A 21,773-nucleotide genomic window follows, 5' to 3' on the forward strand; every position below is an offset into this window, starting at 1 on the left:
TATTTTTTTTTCAACATTGTAACACTGTTCACTCATTTTTAGGTTGTGATTCACTATGTACCCCAGATCCTTTTTTGCAGTACTCCTTCCCAGGCAGTCACTTCGCATTTTGTATATGTGAAACTGATTGTCCTTTCCTAAATGTAGTACTTTGCATTTGTCATTATTGAATTTCATCCTGTTTACTTCACACCATTTCTCCAGTTTGTCCAGATCATTTTGAATAATAATCCTGGCCTCCAAAGCACTTGTAAACCCTCCCATCTTGGTATCATCCGCAAGCTTTATAAACGTACGCCCGATGCTGGGGTCGGCAACCTGCGGCACGTGTGCCAATTTTTACTGGCATGCTGCTGCCAGCCGGGGTCCCGGCCGCCAGCCCCGCTCAGCCTACTGCCAGCCTGGGTGAACGGAACCCTCTGCTGGCAGCAGCCTGAGGGGAGCGGTCAGGACCCCAGCTGGCAGGATCCAGCAGAGGGAACCCCAGACCAGCAGTGGGCTGAGCTGCTCAGCCTGCCGCCGGTCTGCAGTTCTGTCTGCCGGCCCTGCTCAGCCCACTGACGGTCTGGAGTTCTGTCCGCTGGCCCCTTGCCAGCCGGGGTCTCGGCTGCCAGCCCTGATCAGCCCGCTGACAATCTGAGTGAATGGAACCCCCATCGGCAGCGGTTGAGCAGGGCCAGTGGCTGGGACCCCGGCTGGCAGGAGCTGGCGGACAGAACCCCAGACCAGCAGCGGGTTGAGCGGCTCAGCCTGCTGCCGGTCTGGGGTTCCAACCTCCAGCCCTTGCCAGCCGGGGTCCTGGCCATCGGCCCTGCTCAGCCTGCTGCCGGTCTGGGATACCAGCTGCCAGCCCCGCTCACCTTGTTGCTGGTCTGGGCTTCCAGCCACCCGGCCCTCTGCCACCTGGGGTCCGGGCCTCCAGCCCTGCTCAGCCCTTCTGTTGGCCTGGGGTACTGGCAGCCAGCCCCGGGCTCTGCCCCAGCCTGATCCCAGTGCTCTGCAGCATTTATCAAAAATTATACTACAGTTAGCTTAAAAATGTGAAAACTTAAAACCTTTGTTGTATATTACAGTAATCATTAAAACATGTATAATGTTAATAAATACATAGGTTTGATGAAACAAAGTAGTTGTACTTATGTGCCTGTGCTTAAATTTATGTTTTCGATGATTTACCTTCTAAAAAAATCTCACGTCTCACACCCCCAGACAGGGCATCTCGCACCCCTAGGGGTTGTGTGCACCCCAGGTTAAGAACTGCACTGAACTGATAAGATCTGCATTTTAATTTAATTTTTAATTTAATTTTAAATGAAGCTTCTTAAACATTTTAAAAGCCTTGTTTACTTTACATACAACAACGATTTAGTTATATAATATAGACTTGTAGAGAGAGACCATCTAAAAACGTTAAAATGTATTATCGGCATGCGAAACCTTAAATTAGAGTGAATAAATGAAGACTTGCACACCGCTTCTGAAAGGTTGCCGACCCCTGCTCTATGCCATTATCTAAATCACTGATGAAGGTTTTGAACAGAACTGGACCCAGAACTTATCCCTGCGGGACTCCACTTGATATGCCCTACCAACATGACTGTGGACCACTGATAACTACTCTCTGGGAACGGTTTTCCAACCAGTTATGCACCCACCTTTATAGTAGCTCCATCTAGGTTGTATTTTTCTAGTTTGATTGAGAAAGTCATGTGAGACAGTATCAAAAGCCTTACTAAAGTCAAGATATACCACATCTACCTCTTACCTCCTATCCAGAATGCTTGTTACCCTGTCAAAGGAAGCTATTAGGTTAGTTGTTGTTGACAAATTCATGCTGACTGTTACTTATCTTACAGGTATTTGCAAATTGATTGTTTACTTATTTGTTCCATTATCTTTCCGGGTACTGAAGTTAAGCTGACTGGTTTGTACTTCCCCGGGTTGTCTTATTTCCCTTTTTATAGATTGGCACTATATTTGCCTTTTTCCAGTCCTCTGGAATCTCTCTCATCTTCCATGACTTCTAGGATGTCTGTATGTCTTTCTGTCTGGGACGCCTCATGGCTGAGTTTTGCAAGACTACCAGAACATCCAAAGCTACCGCATGTCATTGCTGTTGGGCCCCAGTGCAAGCTTTGTTGATGCCATCTCTATCAGCTGGAATAAAGACTCATATACAGAACAGAGGCATCGGGCCAGAATGAGGGCACAATCATAGCTTTGGACATTTTACAAAGTAGGAAGACTAGACCAGCATGGGACAGGTGAGAATCTGGTCCAGTCAGGTGAGAATCTGGTCCACCGGCTCAGGGCATGCACCAAAACATTACAGTCCCAGATGGAACTTTGATTGCTGGCCTCCCCCTGCCTGTAGAAGATGTCCCACTAGCTCTGGGATCTCACTGGGCACTAACACAAAAGAAACAACTTTTAGAGACCGTTCAAATTGCCGGGCACGCAGGGGCTCTCATGGTCCCACTCCCTGATTCTAAGCTTGCTCCTGAAGTGAACGAGTCCCTTCTTTGGGTGAATCTCTGCTCTGCTGCAGGCACTCATACAATGCTCCCAAGTTCTACCAAGGCCTCTCTGGTGGTTGTACTCCTCCAGGAGAAAAGCCTTCCCACAAGCACTCCTGCCTCTGTTATATTCCTGGAATCCTGGGGTATCTTGACCTGCTAAATATAACTTTCTAGAGCAGGCCTGCACAACTCGTAAAGGGGTGAGGGCCACATTACTCCAAAGAAAACAGCTGAGGGTCGAAACCCCCAGGCCCTGCGGAAACACCCCGCCCCAGCACCGCCCAGCCCTGCAGAAACAAACCCTCCTTCCCCAGCGCCGCCCCACCAAAACAGCTGTGGGCCAAAAAGGAAGGTTGGGGGTGGGGAGGTGATACTTGATTTGAAATCAACCAGGGGCTCCCAGCTGAAGAGGTGGCTGGGAGCCCTCAGGGACAAATTAAAGGGCCTGGGGCTCCAGCGGCTGGGGGAACCTGAAGCTTTGTGGGGTTGGGGCAGGGATTTAAAGGGCCCAGAGCTCCTGCCGCTGAGGGGAGCCCGAGCCCTTTAAATCCCAGCCCTGGCCTATCTGCTGGAGCCGCAGCCGGGATTCAAAGGGCTCTGGGCTGCCTGCAGCCGTGGGGAGCCCAGAGCCCTTTATATCTCAGCTGTGGCCAGGAATCTCTGCGGGCAGCCCAGAGCCCTTTGAATCCTGGCCGCGGCTGGGATTTAAAGTGCTCTGGGCTCCCCGCCACTGCGGGCAGCTCAGAGCCTTTTGAATCCCGGCCGTGGCTGGGATTTAAAGGGCTCTGGACTCCCCACGGCTGCGGGGCAGCCCAGAGCCCTTTGATTCCCGGACGCGGACCGCACAGTGAGCCTCCGCGGGCTGCATGTTGTGCAGGCCTGTTCTAGAGCCTTGAAGAAAATCCTGAAAGCTAGACTGGGAAGAGACTGGCATGGAGAGATGCTCTCCCACCAGCTTTTTGCTGAGAAGGTGGAAAGCACTTCTCCTCCAGATCTAGAACCACCTGATGGTGGTGGTGATGGGGGGGAAAACCCCGGATGACTGGACTCCTCCAGAGTAGAGTGAAATCCCCAGTAATGACACCCTGAGGAAGGGGAATCTATTCCTGATCCCCAGCTCTAAGTGTGGGAAGTGACAGCTGTTTTAAAATCACGCATTTGCCTATTTTAATTATCACAATCCCTCCAACCCACTGACGGGTTTCTTTATGGTAAGTGACTTATTTAGCAGTCCTAACAGAGCAGCCTGAAGTGAACAAAGGGCTGCACAGTGGGACGCTAATGCCCACACACAATATTTCACATCTACGATTAGGCTTGCAGACACTACCAGTATTGCCTTGCAGATAGTTCTCTTTTCCTGCTGTAACACAGTGCACTGAATCTACTTTGCATCAACAGTCCAGACTAAGCAGATGTGCCATGTATCAGGGTCCTGACTGAAATGGATTTGTGCTGTCCATTAAGGATTATACTTGGTTTATGGTTCCTACGTATTTAGGAAGTTGGTAGCTTCTGTTTTATTTTCCTTCCCCCCTCTTTTGCTTATTCGACTTTCCAGTGTTGGGTACGACACGCCTGGCTTAGAGAGGCATATTGGGATTTGGGGAAGGATAGCAAGACTTTAATGCATGTTCATAAGGGAAGTATTAAAAGAGCCTGTGGGCAGATACTGGAGATAATTAGGAACCACACAGAAGTGCTGCAGGCTTGGGGGTATTCGCAGGCTGCAGAACATTCCTAAGGGAAAGGAGTTGCTCTGTAATTACAGGCAAGGTCATTGCAGTTACTTACATGGAAAAGAGAGAGTGGGAGTTGGGACCCATTGATTGAATGTAGTTAACAGGATACAGTTTTTCCATACTTTAAATAAATAATGGCTTCAGAGATCTTTGTCTTAATACATGGCATGTGATAATGACAGTGAAACTTTCAAGAGAGATAATTTACAACTGTAAATGAAGAGAATTTCTCAGTCCTATTTCACTTTTTTTTTTTTTTTTTTTTTTTTGGTCCTCAAAAAAATTTGAATAGTACTTTGCTGGCATATAGGAAAATCTGCAGTGAGCTGCTTCTGGTCATGGGTTTTATTTTTAAATTTATTTTCTTCTCTGAAGTTATCTGTGAATTTGACTTTCTCCCTCTGGTTTCACAAGTGGTTTTAGTCCATCTGTAATTGGTTGAAAGAGCAATCTCCCTATTATTCCATTTGTCAGTTACTGAGTGAGCTGTACTTTAGACGCCTTTGCAGTCCCTCTTGAGTGAATCCCTCAGGTGACAGGCTTCACTTCTCTCCAGGGTGGAATCCTGCGTTTTAACCATGTTAGGTTGGATCTCTGGGTTGGGTTGCAGTTCCTCTGTTTTCCAACCATGTTACCAGACCCAGCTGTATTTTGGCATCTGCAAGAAACTTCCATCCAGGAGCCTGTGAACAGTGGCTGATTAAAGTGACTCAGAACAGCCCTTTCAAAACAAGTGACTTGTGTAGTCACACAAAGGTACATAGCCATTAGAGAGAAGGGTTATAAAAACAAAAACCTATACACATCTGGTCTTAGTTAGACTTTATCCTTTCGTAGCAAGTTTAGGACAATTCTGCGTAACCCAGATGTTTCTACTTCTGGGCTGGGAGAGACAGACTGGCTTCCTGCATTTTTTATGTCACTCCTGCAGTGCCTCACTCAATCAGTTTCTGCCTGCTCATAAATCCCCTTCCTCTCTAGAAGTGGGTTTTTAATGGTTAAGAACATAATACTTAGATAATACTTATTCCTGCCATTAATGCAGGGGACTGGACTAGATGACCTCTCGAGGACCCTTCCCTGTTCTCTGATTCTATAACAGTGACTCTACTCGGTCAGACCAATGGTCCATCCAACCCAATATCCTATCTTCCGACATGGATGGTGCCAGATGCTTCAGGGAATGAACAGACCAGGGCAGTTATTGCGTGATCCATCCCATACAGTCTGAGCTTCTGGCAGTCAGATTTAGGGACACCCAGAGCATGGGCTTGCCTCCCTGACCGTACTGGCTAATAAGCAATGATGGACCTATCCTGCATGAACTTATCTAACTTGTTTGAAATCCGTTATACTTTTGGCCTTCACCGCATCCCGTGACAATAAGTTCCACAGGCTGACTGCGTGTTTGTTTTTAACCCTGCTTCCTATTAATTTCATTGGGTGACCCCTAGATCTTGTGGTACATGAAGGGGTAAATAACGCTTCCCTATTCACTTTCTCCACAATGTTCATGGTTTTATAGACCTCTATACTATCCCCTCTCAGTTGTCCAGGCTGAACAGTGCCAGCCTTTTAAATTTCTGCTCTTATGGAAGCTGTTCCATACCCCTAATAATTTTTTTTGCTCCTCTCTGTACTTTTTCCAATTCTAATACATCTTTTATGAGAAGAGGCAACCAGAACTGCATGTAGTATTTGTGGAGTGGGTGTACCAGGGATCTGTGTAGTGACATTATATTTTCTTTTGTGTGTCCCTTTCGTGATGGTATCAAACATCCTGTTAGCTATTTTGACTCGTGCTCTGCACATTGAGCAGATGTTTTCAGAGAACTAGCCATGATGGCTCCAAAATCTCTTACTTGAGGTTTAGTGCAGTGGTTTCCAAACTTTTTATTAAAGCGACCCATCAACTGCTGTTTCTTTTTGAAGACCCACCGTTATCCTTGCTCTCCCTCACCAGCCCAGCCTGACCCCCTAACCCCTGGCTTGGTTCCTCCCAGCCTGCTTGCTTTTGTTCTCCCAGGTCTGTCCCCTCCTGCAGTCCCAGTTGATCCCTCTTTCCTCATGGCTCAGCTCTGATCAGTACCAGGCTGCTGAATGTCCACTTGTTGGCTCTGACTGCTTTCTTCAGGTTGCTCCTGCTGCCTGGATCCTGCTGTCACTTCCCCTGGGCAGTGGTGTGGGAGCTGGGCGGCAGCCGCAGGAAGGAGGCAGCTGGAACCAGTGAGCAGTCTATCCCTGCCCTGCATGTGCCTTGGGGATGCTTATTCCAGGCTGCCGCTACTTGGATTCCACTTCCTATGCCCCTGCCTGCTACCCAGGGGAAGGGAGAGCATGGGGGTGGGGGAGGGAATTGCCTTCAGGGAACACATGACCCACATAGACCCTTCCTGCAAACCATTGATGGGTCATGACCTACTGTTTGGGAGAACACTTGCTCATTGTTGTTTTGATCTTGGGGCCCATCCCTGGAAAAATAAGCCTGTTAACCTGTCTGGAGCTAGGCAGGCAGACATTTCCCAGTTAATAACCCACCATTGCTCTCTTGTTGTTTTCCTTGGAGATAACATATTTCTAGTTATTGTTTCATTTCCTGCTTATTTTTCCTAGCGGCCCCTTTCTATTTAAATCCATGTAGTCAGACAGAATAACATCAAGCAGGTAAACTGAGGTGCACGTAATATTCATAAAAATAATAGCTATTCTCTCATTTTCCACACCATACTTGGACTGTGCACTGAAAAACTGAATTATTCTTTGGTTTATAAAAATTATAAATAATACTACATCAAAGTTTTTGTAAGTGTGTGTGTGTGTGTGTGTGTGTGTGTATGGAGTCTTCTTCCCTCCCATCCCCCCCTCAAATAACCAGAGGCAATAATAAGGCAATTGAAAACATAAGGAATACTGATAATTAAATTTCTCATTTTAGGTCCTCCAAAATGATCATTTGGTTTGATTTTAATGTGTGTCAATATATTAGTGTGAGGTAGAATTTTTTCACTGCCCATGATGTATGGCTGCCGGTCATCTACTGGTATCAACTATTCACTTTTCCCATTTATGCCAGTCACTGCACTTTGTGTGTTTTATTTGCATAATCATTGTACATTTACCTCCTTCTGCCAATACATACTGGCACCTACCAGCCAATTGAAGAGCACAGATTTGCATATGCCCTGTCTGGTCATTTCCGAGAAACCACCATATACATCTTTCTAACTCTGATTAGTTCCTGTACTTGACTGGCTGTCTCGTATACCCAGAATTTTCAGGCCATTTGCAAACAGTGAAGGTGCTGCCTCAGGCTATGTCTACGCTAGCTCTTTTGTTGGTCGGGTGTAGAAAAACATAAGTTTCACTGAAACAAGCTCTGGTGTGGATAGTGCTATATTGGCATGAGCACTCTCTTGCTAGCATAGAGTGGCTACACGGAAGACCTTACAGCACCGCAGCTGTAAGGTCTGTAGTATAGACACAGCCTTAACAGAAAGAGGAAGAAACCTCTCTGTCTACTGAGGGAAAGTGTAACACACAAACCAGAAATCAAGCATCTTTAACCTCCGTCCTCCAGCTGTGTTCCTTTCCCTTCCCACAGGCTAATGAAGTTCTCATCCCCAGAGAAAATAACCCCAACTATACATGCAATATGATGGGGGCTAATTTAGCTACAACAAATCAGGAAAAAGATCTTGGAGTAATCGTGGATAGTTCTCTGAAGATGTCCATGCAGTATGCAGAGGTGGTCAAAAAAGCAAACAGGGTGTTAGGAATCATTAAAAAGGGGATAGAAAATAAGACTGAGAATATATTATTGCCCTTATATAAATCAATGGTATGCCCATATCTCAAATACTGCGTACCGATGTGATCTCCTCATCTCAAAAAAGATATACTTGCACTAGAAAAGGTTCAGAAAAGGGCAACTAAAATGATTAGGGGTTTGGAGAGGGTCCCATATGAGGAAAGATTAAAGAGGCTAGGACTCTTCAGCTTGGAAAAGAGGAGACTAAGAGGGGATATGATAGAGGTATATAAAATCATGAGTGATGTGGAGAAAGTGGATAAGGAAAAGTTATTTACTTATTCCCATGTTACAAGAACTAGGGGTCACCAAATGAAATTAATAGGCAGCAGGTTTAAAACAAATAAAAGGAAGTTCTTCACACAGGGCACAGTCAACTCGTGGAACTCCTTACCTGAGGAGGTTATGAAGGCTAGGACTATAACAGTGTTTAAAAGAGAACTGGATAAATTCATGGTGGTTAAGTCTATAAATGGCTATTAGCCAGAATAGGTAAGGAGTGGTGTCCCTAGCCTGTTTGTCAGAGGATGGAGATGGATGGCAGGAGAGAGCTTACTTGATCATTGCATGTTAGGTTCACTTCTTCTGGGGCACCTGGCATTGGCCACTGTCGGTAGATAGGATACTGGGCTAAATGGACCTTTGGTCTGACCCGGTACTGCGGTTCTTATGTTCAGATATTTGTGTTTTCGTTGTTTGTTTAGAATCCCCACTCACTCTCAATTAAACTACAAAACAGTGTTTATGTATAATTTATTTATTTATTTTGCAGTTATGTTGGGACTTGTGCTGCAACATAATGGGAGGCAGGTGGAGGTGAAGTCATGAAATAAAAGTGAGGCAAGTGAGCAAAGGGAAATAATTAAAGGGAATGGTGAAAAAGAAATGTGTTAGGGCTGGTTGAAAAAGGGATGACTAATTGCAAGAAAATATACCTTTTTCATTAAAAAAAAATTCAGTGAGTTTTCAACTAATTTTTATTGTCTTGTTGGTGTTAAATTTTAATTTTATTAAAATTTTCTTTTTTAATATGAATGTCATATGTCATTGTAATAATTTGATTGTTACTGTTAGCTCTTTTAATAACTGTGACTTGGACTAAATAAACCTAGAAACTGAAATCAATACCCTGGCCTCCATTTTCTAAATGTAGAGTAATTAGCCCAAGACATGGTTGTCACATCAAAAACAAGAAGCACCATCAAGTTACCATTTCTGTTAATAAACTTAGCCTCTTGCATGCTGTTGGATAGGTTTGTACTTGCTTGTCTCCATTAAGGACACCTCCATGGCTCAGTGGGATACTCTATGATACAGTAGAACCTCAAAGATACGAACACCAGAATTACGGACTGACTGGTCAACTGGACACCATGTGAAACCGGAAGTAACCAATCAGGCAGCAGTGGAGACATCCTTCCCCCTGCCCCCCCACCCCCGCAAAAAAAAAAAAAGGCAAAGACTTACTGTACTGTGCCTGTATTGCAGCTTAAAGGTAGGTACATCTGGGCTGCGTGTCCCCACCGCGACTCCCATTCCCATGCATGGGGCACCCATTTATAGCTAGGAGTTGAAGATGCTGAGATTTGCAGGCAAAGCTGTGAGCCCGCACTGGCAGCCTAAGGCAGCTGGAGCAGGAGCAGCACTGCAGTCTGCACTGCTTTCCTGTAAGCCATGGGTGCTGTTTTCACCCCCCAGTGGGGGTGGATGCTGTTTGTCTCTCCGGGCAGGGGTGTGAGTGAGTGTAACACGCTGTTTTCTTCACACATATTTCTCCCTCCCGCCCACACACCCCTGGGTTGGGAAGGGGGGAACAAGCTTGTCCCAGCTGAGAAGGAAGCTGGCTAGCTGCCTCTGGAACTTTGAAAAGGGAGGGTGCTGTGTTTTGAGAACTCTTTGTTCCAAATGGTCTAAAATTTTCCTCCTGAAGTCTGCCCCGCCAGATTTCAAGCCTATTTATCTACATATGCAGAGGTTAGAGGCTGTATAAAACTAGATTTTTAAGAGAAATGTAGCTGCAATGTTAATTATGGAGAGGCTATCTTTGCTCCAGAATGTACAATGTAAGCAAATTAGTCCTGCCCTGAGAACTGTAAGATGTCATTTCTTGCCCTCTGTGTGTTAGATTTCTAACTTTTAACCTTAGTCTCTTGCATCTAATTTATAATGTGAATGTCGCTGTTATAGTGACTATACACATCATTATAGGCAAGGAGGTAGTAATGTTGCCCATTAATTAAGGTTGTTCAACACTTCCTGTTATACAACCCTGTTTTCAGTTGCTTATAGTTTTGCCAAGCTTTATCAGTTAAGGCCAAAATTTTTCATGCCAGGTGTTTGCCTCAGGCTGAATATTTCTGGAAAATTTCTACTAAAACAGTTCAACCTTTCCTAGGAAATGCATTGTTTTGCTCTTGTGTATGTGTATGTATATATGTTTTGGTGACTTTTTCTTTAAGGAGTTCTGGTGTCACCAACCTTTGGAACAAGGACTTGAAATTTGGCAGAAATTTGCCTTTGTTAGGGTTGTGTGTTTTGCCATCCTCATGAAAACTCACTTGATTTACATTTCCCAAACTGAGAGAAATTAAATATAAAGATGATGCATAAATTGATTTTTAAAAACATTGTTTTAATAATCTAATATTAATAACAAGACGTTTTGATTCTTTTAAAGAAGTATACTTAGCCTGATATTCTTTTAAGTGAACACACTGAGGCCTGAATCCTGCATTCCTTGTGATTGAGCCTTGCCCCCTGTCATAAACAGATAGTTAAGGGTTAATGTCTCTTTTACCTGTGAAGGGTTAAGAAGCTCAGTAAACCTGGCTGACACCTGACCAGAGGACCAATAGGGGGACAAGATACTTTCAAATCTTGGTGGAGGGAAGTCTTTGTGCCTTTTGTTTTGGGGGTTGTTCGCTCTTGGGATTAAGAGGGACCAGACGTACATCCAGGCTCTCCAAATCTTTCTGAATCAGTCTTTCAGGTTTCAAAATTGTAAGTAATAGCCAGGCAAGGCGGATTAGTCTTATGTTTGTTTTCTCAACTTGTGAATGTTTCTTTTTGCTGGAAGGATTTTTACCTCTGTTGGCTGTAACTTTGAATCTCAGGCTAAGGGGGGGTCCCTCTGGTCTATATGAATCTGAGTACCCTGTAAAGCATTTTCCATCCTGATTTTACAGAGATAATTTTTACCTTTTCTTTCTTTAATTAAAAGCTTTCTTTTTAAGAATCTGATTTTCCTTGTTTTAAGATCCAAGGGGATTGGGTCTGAACTCACCAGGGACTGGTGGGGGGAAAGAAGGGGGGATGGTTAATTCCTCCTTGTTTTAAGATCCAAGGAGTTTAAATCTGTGTTCACCAGGGAATTGGTGAAGCCTCTCAAGGCAACCCAGGGATAGGAAAGTCTTGGGGGGAGACAGGGAGTGCGCCAGACACTGAATTTCTGGCTGGTGACAGCGTACCAGATCTAAGCTAGTAATTAAGCTTAGAAGTGTTCATGCAGGTCCCCACATTTGCACTCTAAAGTTCAAAGTGGGGAAAGAAACCTTGACACCCCCATTGTGTAAAGGTCTGGATTGTAGCCTATTTTTGTAATGAAGGGTTGTAAGAAATTCTGTGGATCTGTGATATGTTTCTTCACACTGAGATTGTGAATGGAATTCTTACAAGCCGCTGTTTCACTGGATTCTTGAGAAAATTAGCTTGGCAGGAAGAGAATTTGATGAGGTCTGAGGATCCTGGAATCTGATGGCCTGACTTTCAAAGATGTTGAGAATCCACAGCTCTTATTGTGTTCAGGACATCAGAAATTCAGGCCACAAATCTTTTTGTTTAGCAGCTATAGTTTTAAGAATACCATGAATTCTCTTTCTGTGTACTTTTCCATATCCTTTTTGCCTTATCTTAAGAGACTTAGGCCTGGTCAACACTAGAAAATTAGGTTGGTTGAATGACATTGATTGGAGTGTGAAAAACCCACACCTCTGTGTGGCGTAGTTAAGCTGACCTAAGTCCTTGTGTAGACAGCACTGAGTCGATAGAAGAATTCTTCCATCGTCCTAGCTAATGCTTCTCAAGGAGGTGGATTACCGATGCCGACAGAAGAGTGTCTCCCTTTGGAATAGGTAGTCTCTACACTGAGGAGGTACAGCATTTTAAATGTAAAGAAGCTCTTACTTTGAAGCCCTACAGACTGGGAGCTGTGAAATGTGAAGTGGTTTAGAGCTCGCTGCAGTATCCATGCACTTGGCTGTGCATGGTGACTTTGTGTTGACAAAAGAGAGACAGCTTGGTGAAAGATGCATGAGAGGAAGTTAATATTTTTCTGGTTGTCTAACTTTGCTTAATACTTGATAGTTTGTACAAGTTAATGGAAGCAGTTGGGAGATAGAAATGCTCAGTAGTTTGGCCCTAAAAAAGGAAAGAAAAGCCAGATCTTGATGTTAAAATCTTTATTTACTCTTGAGAAGGAGACAAGAAATTCATGAAGTGCTAGAATGGCCCAAATATTGAACTTCACTTCTCCCTCCCCAGTCTGATGACTGTAGATGTTTCGCTGGGTGACTGTAGATGTTACATCATCACCATGAGACTCACAGTATCCGAGTCTTTGTTAGGGAAGAGCCAGAGGGAAGGTACAAATATTCAATTGAACTTCTACCACACCTGACAGTGCTAGAAAGTATACATATTTTCAGGACCAGTAAACTTTTCTAGGCACTGACATTTGGCCAGTGATGAGAGAAAATACCTTGAGACCAAAGATTAAAATCTCTAGCTGGTGTACATGGTGTGGCTTTTTATTATAGATGGCACAGGTAGTGATACTTATGGTTAAGGATACCCGACGCTTTCCAATGTGAGACCCTGTTTTCAGTTGCCTATATACTTAAACCTTTGTAGTGGAAATTTTTCCATGCTGGTGTCTGCCTACGGCTGAATATTTGGAAAGGTTCAGCTAAAACAGTTGAGCAATTTTGGAGAGTGAGGTTAGGGAAAAAAGCTTTTCTCTCCATATCTTTAAAAAGTAATGAAATAAAAAACCCACCCCCAACCCAGATTCTTACAACTGTTCCTTTGAACCATTGTAGCACTCAGTACTTTGGAGCAGAGACTTGAAATTCAGCATCAGGGTGACTTTACTGTCAGGGATTTCTGTGCTCCTGAAAAATTTCCAAAATTTTGACCACCTATGAACATCTGAAAAGTCACTGATCTTACATGCTGAGTAGAGACTTGGAGTTTGACAGTTAAATTTTCTATCTGTATTGATAGCTTCTGTGTACGACCAGGCTGCTTATGTATCATCCTCACAGAGAAGCTGAGCAAGCTCTATGCCCAGGGCTGCAGAGGCTGAGCAGAACTTACCTTGGAATTGCTCTTCTGGGCTACTGAAGCTCCAGCACTGGAACTGAAAAGAGGGACACTCCTGTGCTGTCAGTGTCCTCTCAGCTGGTGCCAAAGAAGAAGCTACCTGACTCAATGCTGAGGACTGAGGAATAGGGATGAAATGTGTGTGTGAGAGAATAGGAGACATGGAGGAAGGGAAAGGGGCCAGGAGCAGGTGCCAGGAAGAAAGGATGTGGTGGCAGCCGAAGGGTGCAGAGGGCAGGGACAATAGGGTTGCCAGCTTTCTAATCACACACAACCAAACACCCCTGGCCCACCTTCCCTGAGGCACTGCCTATGCCCTACCCCTTCTCTGAGGCCTCCACCCCAACTAGCTCCATCTCTCCTCCCTCCATTGCGTACTCTTCCACACCCTCACTCACTTTCACTGGGCTAGGGCAGGAAGTTGGGGCATGGTAGAGGGTGAAGGCTCCAGCAGGGGGTGCAGGAGGACTGGGAATGAGGGGTTTGGAGTGTGGGAGGGGACTCTGGAGTGGGGTTGGGATGTGTGTGTGGGGGTGAGGGCTCCAGATGGGGGTGGGGCTGGGGATGAGGGATTTGGAGTGAAGGAGTGGGCTCTGGGCTGGACCAGGGGGTTGAGGAGCGGGGGGAGGGAGGGCTGGAGATGGGGAGGGGGGGTTGAGGGAGTTGGGGAACAGGAGGGGGCTCTGAGCTGGGCTAGGGGTTGAGGGAGCAGGGTCTCGGTGGCACTAACTGTGGCTCCGAGGAAGCGGTCACCAGGTCGCGGCAGCATCTAGACGCATGGGTAGCCAGACGGCTGTGTGTGCTGCCTTCGTGCTTGGGTGACCAGATGTCCCGATTTTATAGGGACAGTCCCGATATTTGGGACTTTATCTTATATAGTGCCTATTACCTCCCCACCCCCGTCCTGATTTTTCACACTTGCTGTCTGGTCACTCTACTTCGCGCCTAGAGGTGCTGCCCCCCGCAGGTCCCATTGGTCATGGTTTCCAGTCATTGGGAGCTGCGGAGCTGGCCTTGGGGGTGGGGGCAGTGTGCAGAGCCTCCCTGGCCGACCCTGCGCCTAGACTTTTAATGGTCTGGTTGGCGGTGCTAACTGGAACCGCCAGGCTCCCTTTTTGATTGAGCGTTCCGGTTGAAAACTTAACTCCTAGCAAGCTTAAGAGGGAACGATAGGGATAAGCAGTGAGGAGAGAGGCAGGAGCAAGGGAGTGGGCAATGGAGCTGAGTGAGTGTGTGTGCGTGTGCACTAAATGAGGCAGAAGTCCTTTGGGTACAAATAGTATGTGGTCATGTAATTAAAAACTGCATCACAATGCATACCTACAAGGGGGTTGAATGAAGGTCATGCAGGCAACTTAAGTTCTGGTGTGTCCTAACTTTTGAATTATTTTAACTTATTTAATGGTGTGTGTGTGTGAAATTCTGCTACACATAGATTTTATAGATAGACTTTCCTGCTGGAGAAGTAACCATTGTTGTTAAGAAAAATGTACAGTTATTTCAGGTATTTTTAATTCTGCCTTGCAGTTCAACTGTTCCTTCTGCTTGATTCTCTAATGAAGTCGGAATCTTCTGCTTGATTCTCTAATGAAGTTGGAATCTTTTATATAACATTAGGTATGGGTTTGTAGCCATGGAAGAGGTGATACAATGTCAACCTTGTTACTTAGCTGTGGAGCAAATGGGAAAAACTATGGGGGAGTGAGTCATTTCAAAAAACCAAAACTATTAATTTTCGTAAGTAGCAGACAAGAAATTATATGAAAACCCTGTGCAAAGCTATGTATGCTTGTCTGTGGTTTTGAAAATACCCTTTTAAAAACATGCTATTCATGCAGTTCAAACAATTGCTATCGTAAGTGTTGTTCGTGTCTCTGTTATTGATGTTTCAATGACACCCTCTGCAGCATATTAAAAGCAGTTCTGTTGTCTGCCAGTATAATCTGTTAAGACCTGCCTCATAGTACAGGCCCCTGCTGTCAACTGAAGACAAAGCAAAGGGAATACTGTTTAATGTAAATCTATTATCTGTTAGGAAGAGCCTGGCAGGGGATATAACTAACAGCTCTGATTCACGATTTAAAGGATCAGGATTGTTTACAGTTCAAGCAGAGAGTTTCTCTCTGAAGCCATTGCTTTCTAAATTCTGATTTGAGTTATTCTTCCATGCCAAGTTCATTCACCATCTGGTTCAGGAGCACTGTAAATTGAGAAAACCATAAAGTGTTTTTTTAAAAATCCTTACCATGCTATTATGAAAAAACTGTTAGCAACCACCACTTTTAGACCAGTTGTTGCTAGGCAGGTTCTGGTACTGTCTTCCTGAGTGGCATGGCAGACTATTTCCGTAGAAGCATGCTAGCTAAATTGTGTTGTAAACTACTCCACCTCCTCACCAGGTTGTCCAAGGCATGGATTTATAAACTCTTTGCCAGACATTGTTGACTCTCATGTGTCTGTGCTAAATGGCAGTTGTTCTAAATTGTTAGCACAGTTTAGTGCAGTGGTTCTCAACCTATTTACCATTGTGGTCCGCATATGCATATGGTTGCCAGGCATCCGGTTTTTGACTGGAATGCCAGGTTGAAAAGGGAGCCCTCACCTCCTCCTGCACCTGAACCCACTGTCTCAGTCCAGTGAAAGTGAGTGAGGGTGAGGGTGGGGAGGGATGGGGGATGGAGTGAGCAGAGGGAGGGTCCTTGGAGACGGGACAGGGCGGGGCCTCAGAGGGGGCGGGGAGGGGTGTTCGGTTTTGTGCAATTAGTTAGCAGCCCTACATATGTGGCCCACAACATGTTACATGGGCGGCATCCAATGCTACTTGTATGGCCCTGAGGATGTTAGGTGGGCCGCAGTTCTGTGCTGATTGGGCCACAAGTTGAAAAGCACTGGTTTAGTGTGTGGTATAGGCAAGACTATCTTTGCAGCTGTAATACGTTCCTTAATGGAATACTGAACCAAAAAGAGGACAAAATTAGGGTAGACACAATAACTTTAAAATGCATGTTAAACACACATGCCTCTTATCTTATAGTTATGCTCATCTTTTATAAAACTGAATTTAATTGCTTTGTCCCCCCCCCTCAATTCAAATGTATATTTTTTTGGTAGCATCTGACCCTTTTCAGTTCAAGAAATCAGTTGTCTTTAAAACCCATAAATATTTACCTGAAGTTCTAGGCATCCTGTTTGGGAATACTCAAGACTTCCTGACAGGTTTCCGTCCCAGTGGGATCAAATCACTCCTTCATTTTTTGGAGGCAGATAAATGGAGTATTGCACTAAGTAGTTTATTGTGTGTCTCTTACAGGTGATATCTTTTTAAAAACCCTACTTCTGTCTCCTCTGCACTTACAAAGGAGGCATAGGATCGTTATTGTAAGAGTAGGAGTTCTTGTTCTCTTCCTTCCCCCATCCCCCCCAAATTTCCCTTTTCCCCAGCTGTGGTACAGTGTGCTGTGCAGTTGTTAATTGCTCCCTCTCCATTCCAGACCTGGTTGCATTTTATTAGATTTTGGATGTGTGTAGACTGTGGAAAATCTTTGTGATCCTTTGGAATGAAAAAAGCTATATACATATAAAATATTGAATCATCATACTGAATCACTGCCACAATAGCTCTCATATATATCTCAAACTGCATTGTTTTGCAGTCTTGTTTTTACACTGTCTTTTTGTGCTTTGTTTTACAGAATTGGAAGAATCCAGGATGTCAAGGCTTTGAAAAATAGACATCTTATTAGACTACCATAGTGAAGCTGAAAAGGTAGATGCAGTTTCAAGTACCAGGCTGAGTGACCTAGTTAAGTGTACAGGTTGTGTACACTATGTGTATGTATATACCCACATATTTCCGTAGCCACACTGACTTGTTCTTGCATACTCCTGGGAGTTTCGCAACTGCTGAAAATTAACTTAAGAACCAGATGGAGCAACTTGACAGCACAGGGATCAAGAGCCCATGGAAAGACACCTGCCACTAATGGTCCGCTTTCCACACGGTCTTCACGGGTGAAAAAGGTTTGCAAGAAGAGGAAGAAAGAACACCGTCTGCCACAGAACAAGTCTCACAAATACTTCCACAATCTAAAGGAATAATTGACAGAGAGGCAGCGTGGGGAGGAAACTGACTTAGATATTGCAAAAGGAACAATGAACTGTCTTTGGCACATTTTTTGCATTGACCTCAGTATACTGTAATTGAGTTTAATGTACTGGACTAATAAATAGTGACCATTTATTGTGTGGTAATGACTGGAAGAAAATAAGTTTAGAAACAATGGGACAAGTTTGGGCATTGAACTGACAAATCTCATCCTCTGTATTGAGTTAACTGGGTCATAGAACATACTTTGTCCCTTCCTTTTTTTCCCCTCTTTTTACTTAGGATGGTATAAACTCAAATGTTATTCATCTAGAACAATCAGAACTTGACGTATATTTCCTTCATGTACAGCTGCAAATGTGGTCTTTTGGAACTATGAATCTGAGCTCTAGACAAGCCTCAAGAAGGAAGGAGTCCATCAAACAAGGAAAGAAAATATCTAGGGAAATAGTGAAACTGGGAAGTAAGATTTCGAGTACTGTTCCTCTTTTTTTATTTGTTGATTATTTTTCTTCTTTCCTCGAATCCTAGAAGGTTTGCTAATGAGTGCTTTCTTGACATGCTTTAATTTTGGCACTTGTTTTTGCAGCAGGATGAAAAAAGTCTGATTCTTTTGTAGCAAGAAAAAGGGAAAAGTAAAAGAAAAACAGCCTGATGTGCAGTGCTATTCTGTAGGAGAGAGAATTTCATGGTTCACCTGAGGCAAACTTATCTGCTCTAAAAGCTTTAGAGGATTTCTGATTCTGCTAAATGAAAAGGGGTTTTCTTTTTCATGCCCGTGTGGCAGCGAGAAGTGGGAAAGCAGGCGAGATAGCATGATAAACAATTCAGGTTGTGTTGGGTCTCTGGTGGAAAAAAGAGCTGCAATGAAAATAGGACTGTCTTTGGATTGCAAAAACCATTGAATCCACCGAGTAGATTAGTACCAAGAGGGATTTCCCATCTGGCCTGGCGCTGTGGTGCCTGCACAAGCTCGGATCTGTTGTTTCGCACGGTTTGTGTGCCTTTTTTTCCCTTTATGCAATCTCTTTCAGCTTTAGCAGCAGAAATTCGCTTGGCGGAGAAGTTATGCCAGAGGGCAGCTTGGGAAAGATGAATGTCTTATATATCTACATGTATATGTGTGTGCGTGTTTAAATTTCTGCGACTGAACTTTTGAAGAAAATCTGACTGGAGGAAATCTTAAAGCCTTAAGTTACTTGAAATCTTTACACATTTGCAACTCTTTGTCTCTGGAATTGTATTACGCTAAACTGGAATCTCAGGCTGTATAAAGATAATATCAAATTGAGCAAAAAGACGACTTACCACTTCTTGAGCGCCTCTTATGAAGTAGCTGTTTCTCCAAAGGATAAGTGCACCCTCACTCTAATGACTCAAAGACAAAAGGAATCTGATTTTTTTTTAAGTGTTACTTTTTCTTAGCCAGCTGCCATTGTCTTTTATAGAAGAATTTTTCACTATGCATTTGGTGGATATTTATAAACACTGATCCGTGTTCTCCCTTCCAATGATCTATCCCAGGTCAGTCTTATCAATAAACAAAATAAAAATAAAATTTTGTGCACTAGACATATTACTTTCTTATGTCAACAATTAAAGATAAAAAAAAGCATGTATGCAGCGGTGGAACATGGGCCTGTTCTTTGCAGTGATTCCAACATCCTCTGCCTCTCCTGGAAAGGTAGAGTCCCCAAAAGCGAGAAGGAGAAACCAGTGTGCAGGAGGCGGTACTATGAAGAAGGCTGGCTGGCAACAGGCAATGGCAGAGGAGTTGTCGGAGTGACTTTCACTTCCAGTCATTGTCGGAGAGACCGGAACACCCCTCAGAGAATCAACTTCAATCTGAGGGGCCACAATAGCGAGGTAAGGGAACAACATGTCACTCGTAAGGCTTGAATTTAAAGCTAGCCTTGGCAGCAGAAGTTAAATAGAGGATGCAGCATTTCTGCTTAAAATTTGGCATGACAGTGAAAAGGGTTGGAGACTTGGGGCCTGAACCAAATCCCATTGGAGTCCGTGGAAGACTTTCCAGTGACTTCAGTGGATTTTTGGATTAGGCCCATGGAAAGAAAAGGTCTTGGGATGCTGCAGGGAATGAATTTATTTTTGTGTGCTCCTTTCTCCTCTTCCCCCAATATATTTTAATCCCTAGGCTAGTTCAATAAAGAGATTGTGGTGGGTTTAAAGGCTGTGGTAGTGATGGTTTACATAATGTTAAACTCTTGCTTAGCAGCCTAGTAAAAAGGAAAGCTATTGAGGATGGAGCTTGGCTCTCTCCTAGAAACTACAAACTGAAGTGCTCTGCAGCAGGCTTGAGTGAGAGATGACTGGGGACTTCACAAAACACCCAACTGGTGGTGGAAGATGGATGGGGTTGTCCAGAATCATGTGGAGATGTTTTGCGGTAATTTGATGTAATTCAAGGATAGAGAGTATCACCCTTACGCTAATGGCCCTGGGATTTTTGCATTTATTTTTTGTTAAAGGGATATTTTTGGTTGGTAAAGTTGGGAATGCACAACTGAAACATCACTCTCTGGCACTTATTTGTGTCACTGCATCCTGCCTCATGCAGTCCCTACTGGGCAAATGGCATGGCATGGGCCACTGATACCCAAGGGTGGGTGCTAAGAGTGGAGTGTAAAATGTCGAGAGCTTTTGATTATAGATTAATCCTTGCTGGTAATCCAGCTTTTTGATTAGGTAACAGCAGGAAGTGTCCACTGGATAATATCTGCTGGAATTGGAAACTCCACTCTTACAGTACAGTTCCACCTAACAAATTATTTTCTATATCTAAAATCCAAAATAGTCTACTATTTTAACTGTTCTTAGTGATACTTAACTTTAGCTCTAATATGCGCTGCTCTTTCGACAGAAGTGTCTTCAAAATTTGAACTCGCATAATCTTTTGTGCCTGTTGGGAGTCAAAGTGTGTAAAGGTGAATTACTGTTTTTTTGTTTTTTTTAAAACAAGTTAAAAGATTGTAAATCATTAATACGTGCAGAGATGGGGGCTGAACCTCCTCCTCCTCCATTATGAATTACTTCCTTTGGCCATTTTTCCTTTGTTTACCCAAGTGGCTGTGGTGGAGTATTTTCTTTCTGGGTCTCTGTGCTGTTTCAGTTTGATTGTAGCTGTAGTAACAGTAGCACGTTCTCCCAGTTACCTGTAATTGGGCACTACAGAGTCTCACAAATAAAATTAACATATTTGCTTTGTAATTTTTCTGATTTGGGATCTTAAACATGTTGGGCCTGGTTTGCCATTTGGTTTGTACTTGTGCAAATAACGGCAGAGATCCCTGGTGCTGGAAATTGAGCAAATGACCAGGTTCTGAGAGTGCATAGAGTCCATAACTTCATTTCTATGTTTAGGGTTATAAAAGGGGGCAGAGCAGCATTAGATGTGCCTGATCCTGACAGGAAACTGGGAAGAAAGTGGCTTTGGGCAGCTAGGATTCTGTTGATTTAGGGCTGCCATTAGAAGCTCCTGCTGGCCTGGTACCTCGATTGCTAGTGTAATGAAAGCTGCCTCTCTGAGCTTGGCTGGCATGGGAACTTCTGTGCCAGATATGCTGCATTTGGCCTTCTTTAATTTTACTTTATGGGAAAAATGCTATCGAATTTCCTAGGGATAAAACCAATAGAGCTCTACAGAAATTATTCTAAAAAGTTATAGAATAGAATGGAGAATGAGAACTTTTCTATAGTAGGTTGTGGCTTTTTTTTAGGGTTTTTTACCTAGCCTAGGAATATACTACTCTTTTAAATTCTATGGGATGATTCAAAAATATCTATAGAAAATAACTTGTCTATCAAGTTAGACTTCTTTAGTTCCACTTTTTAAATAAATGAAATTAGTTAAACCATGGAAATACCCAAAATATTCACATCTTTAATATACACTTTTGAAACATTTAGAATAAATTTTAATTGCATGATTTTACTCCAGTGGCAATAAGTAGTATGAAACCTTCTGCAAAAGAGGTTTCCCAAGTGTACAAGTAGGATTGAGAGTACAATTTGTGACGTTAACCCTGTCTTGTGAAGTGTTTGGAAATCTCTCAGCTCCAAGATATTTTCGTGTTTTATGTTGGTATCCTTTCTCTTCCCTTCCCCTTACACAATGAGCTGACTGCTGATTTTGGAGGCATATCCTACTGTGTATGTGTATCTCTAATTAAACCTACAACTGATGCACAAAGTGTGTGTGA

The 21,773-nt window shown here is 43.7% G+C and overlaps 1 protein-coding gene across 3 annotated transcripts in view; it reads left to right on the forward strand.

Moving 5' to 3' along the window:
- TULP4 (TUB like protein 4) overlaps positions 1-21,773 on the forward strand; it is a 299,382-nt gene that overhangs the window by 29,189 nt on the left and 248,420 nt on the right. For 2 of the 3 annotated variants that reach the window (XM_030556655.1, XM_030556658.1), the window contains exon 2: positions 17,141-19,419. In XM_030556655.1, the coding sequence (XP_030412515.1) occupies positions 19,168-19,419 (252 nt within the window). In that variant the 5' untranslated portion in view covers positions 17,141-19,167. The remainder of the gene's footprint in view (positions 1-17,140; positions 19,420-21,773) is intronic. The other variant, XM_030556656.1, reaches the window with a different exon arrangement.

Source organism: Gopherus evgoodei, chromosome 3, assembly GCF_007399415.2.
Source record: "Gopherus evgoodei ecotype Sinaloan lineage chromosome 3, rGopEvg1_v1.p, whole genome shotgun sequence".
Taxonomy (NCBI): Eukaryota; Metazoa; Chordata; order Testudines; family Testudinidae; genus Gopherus; species Gopherus evgoodei.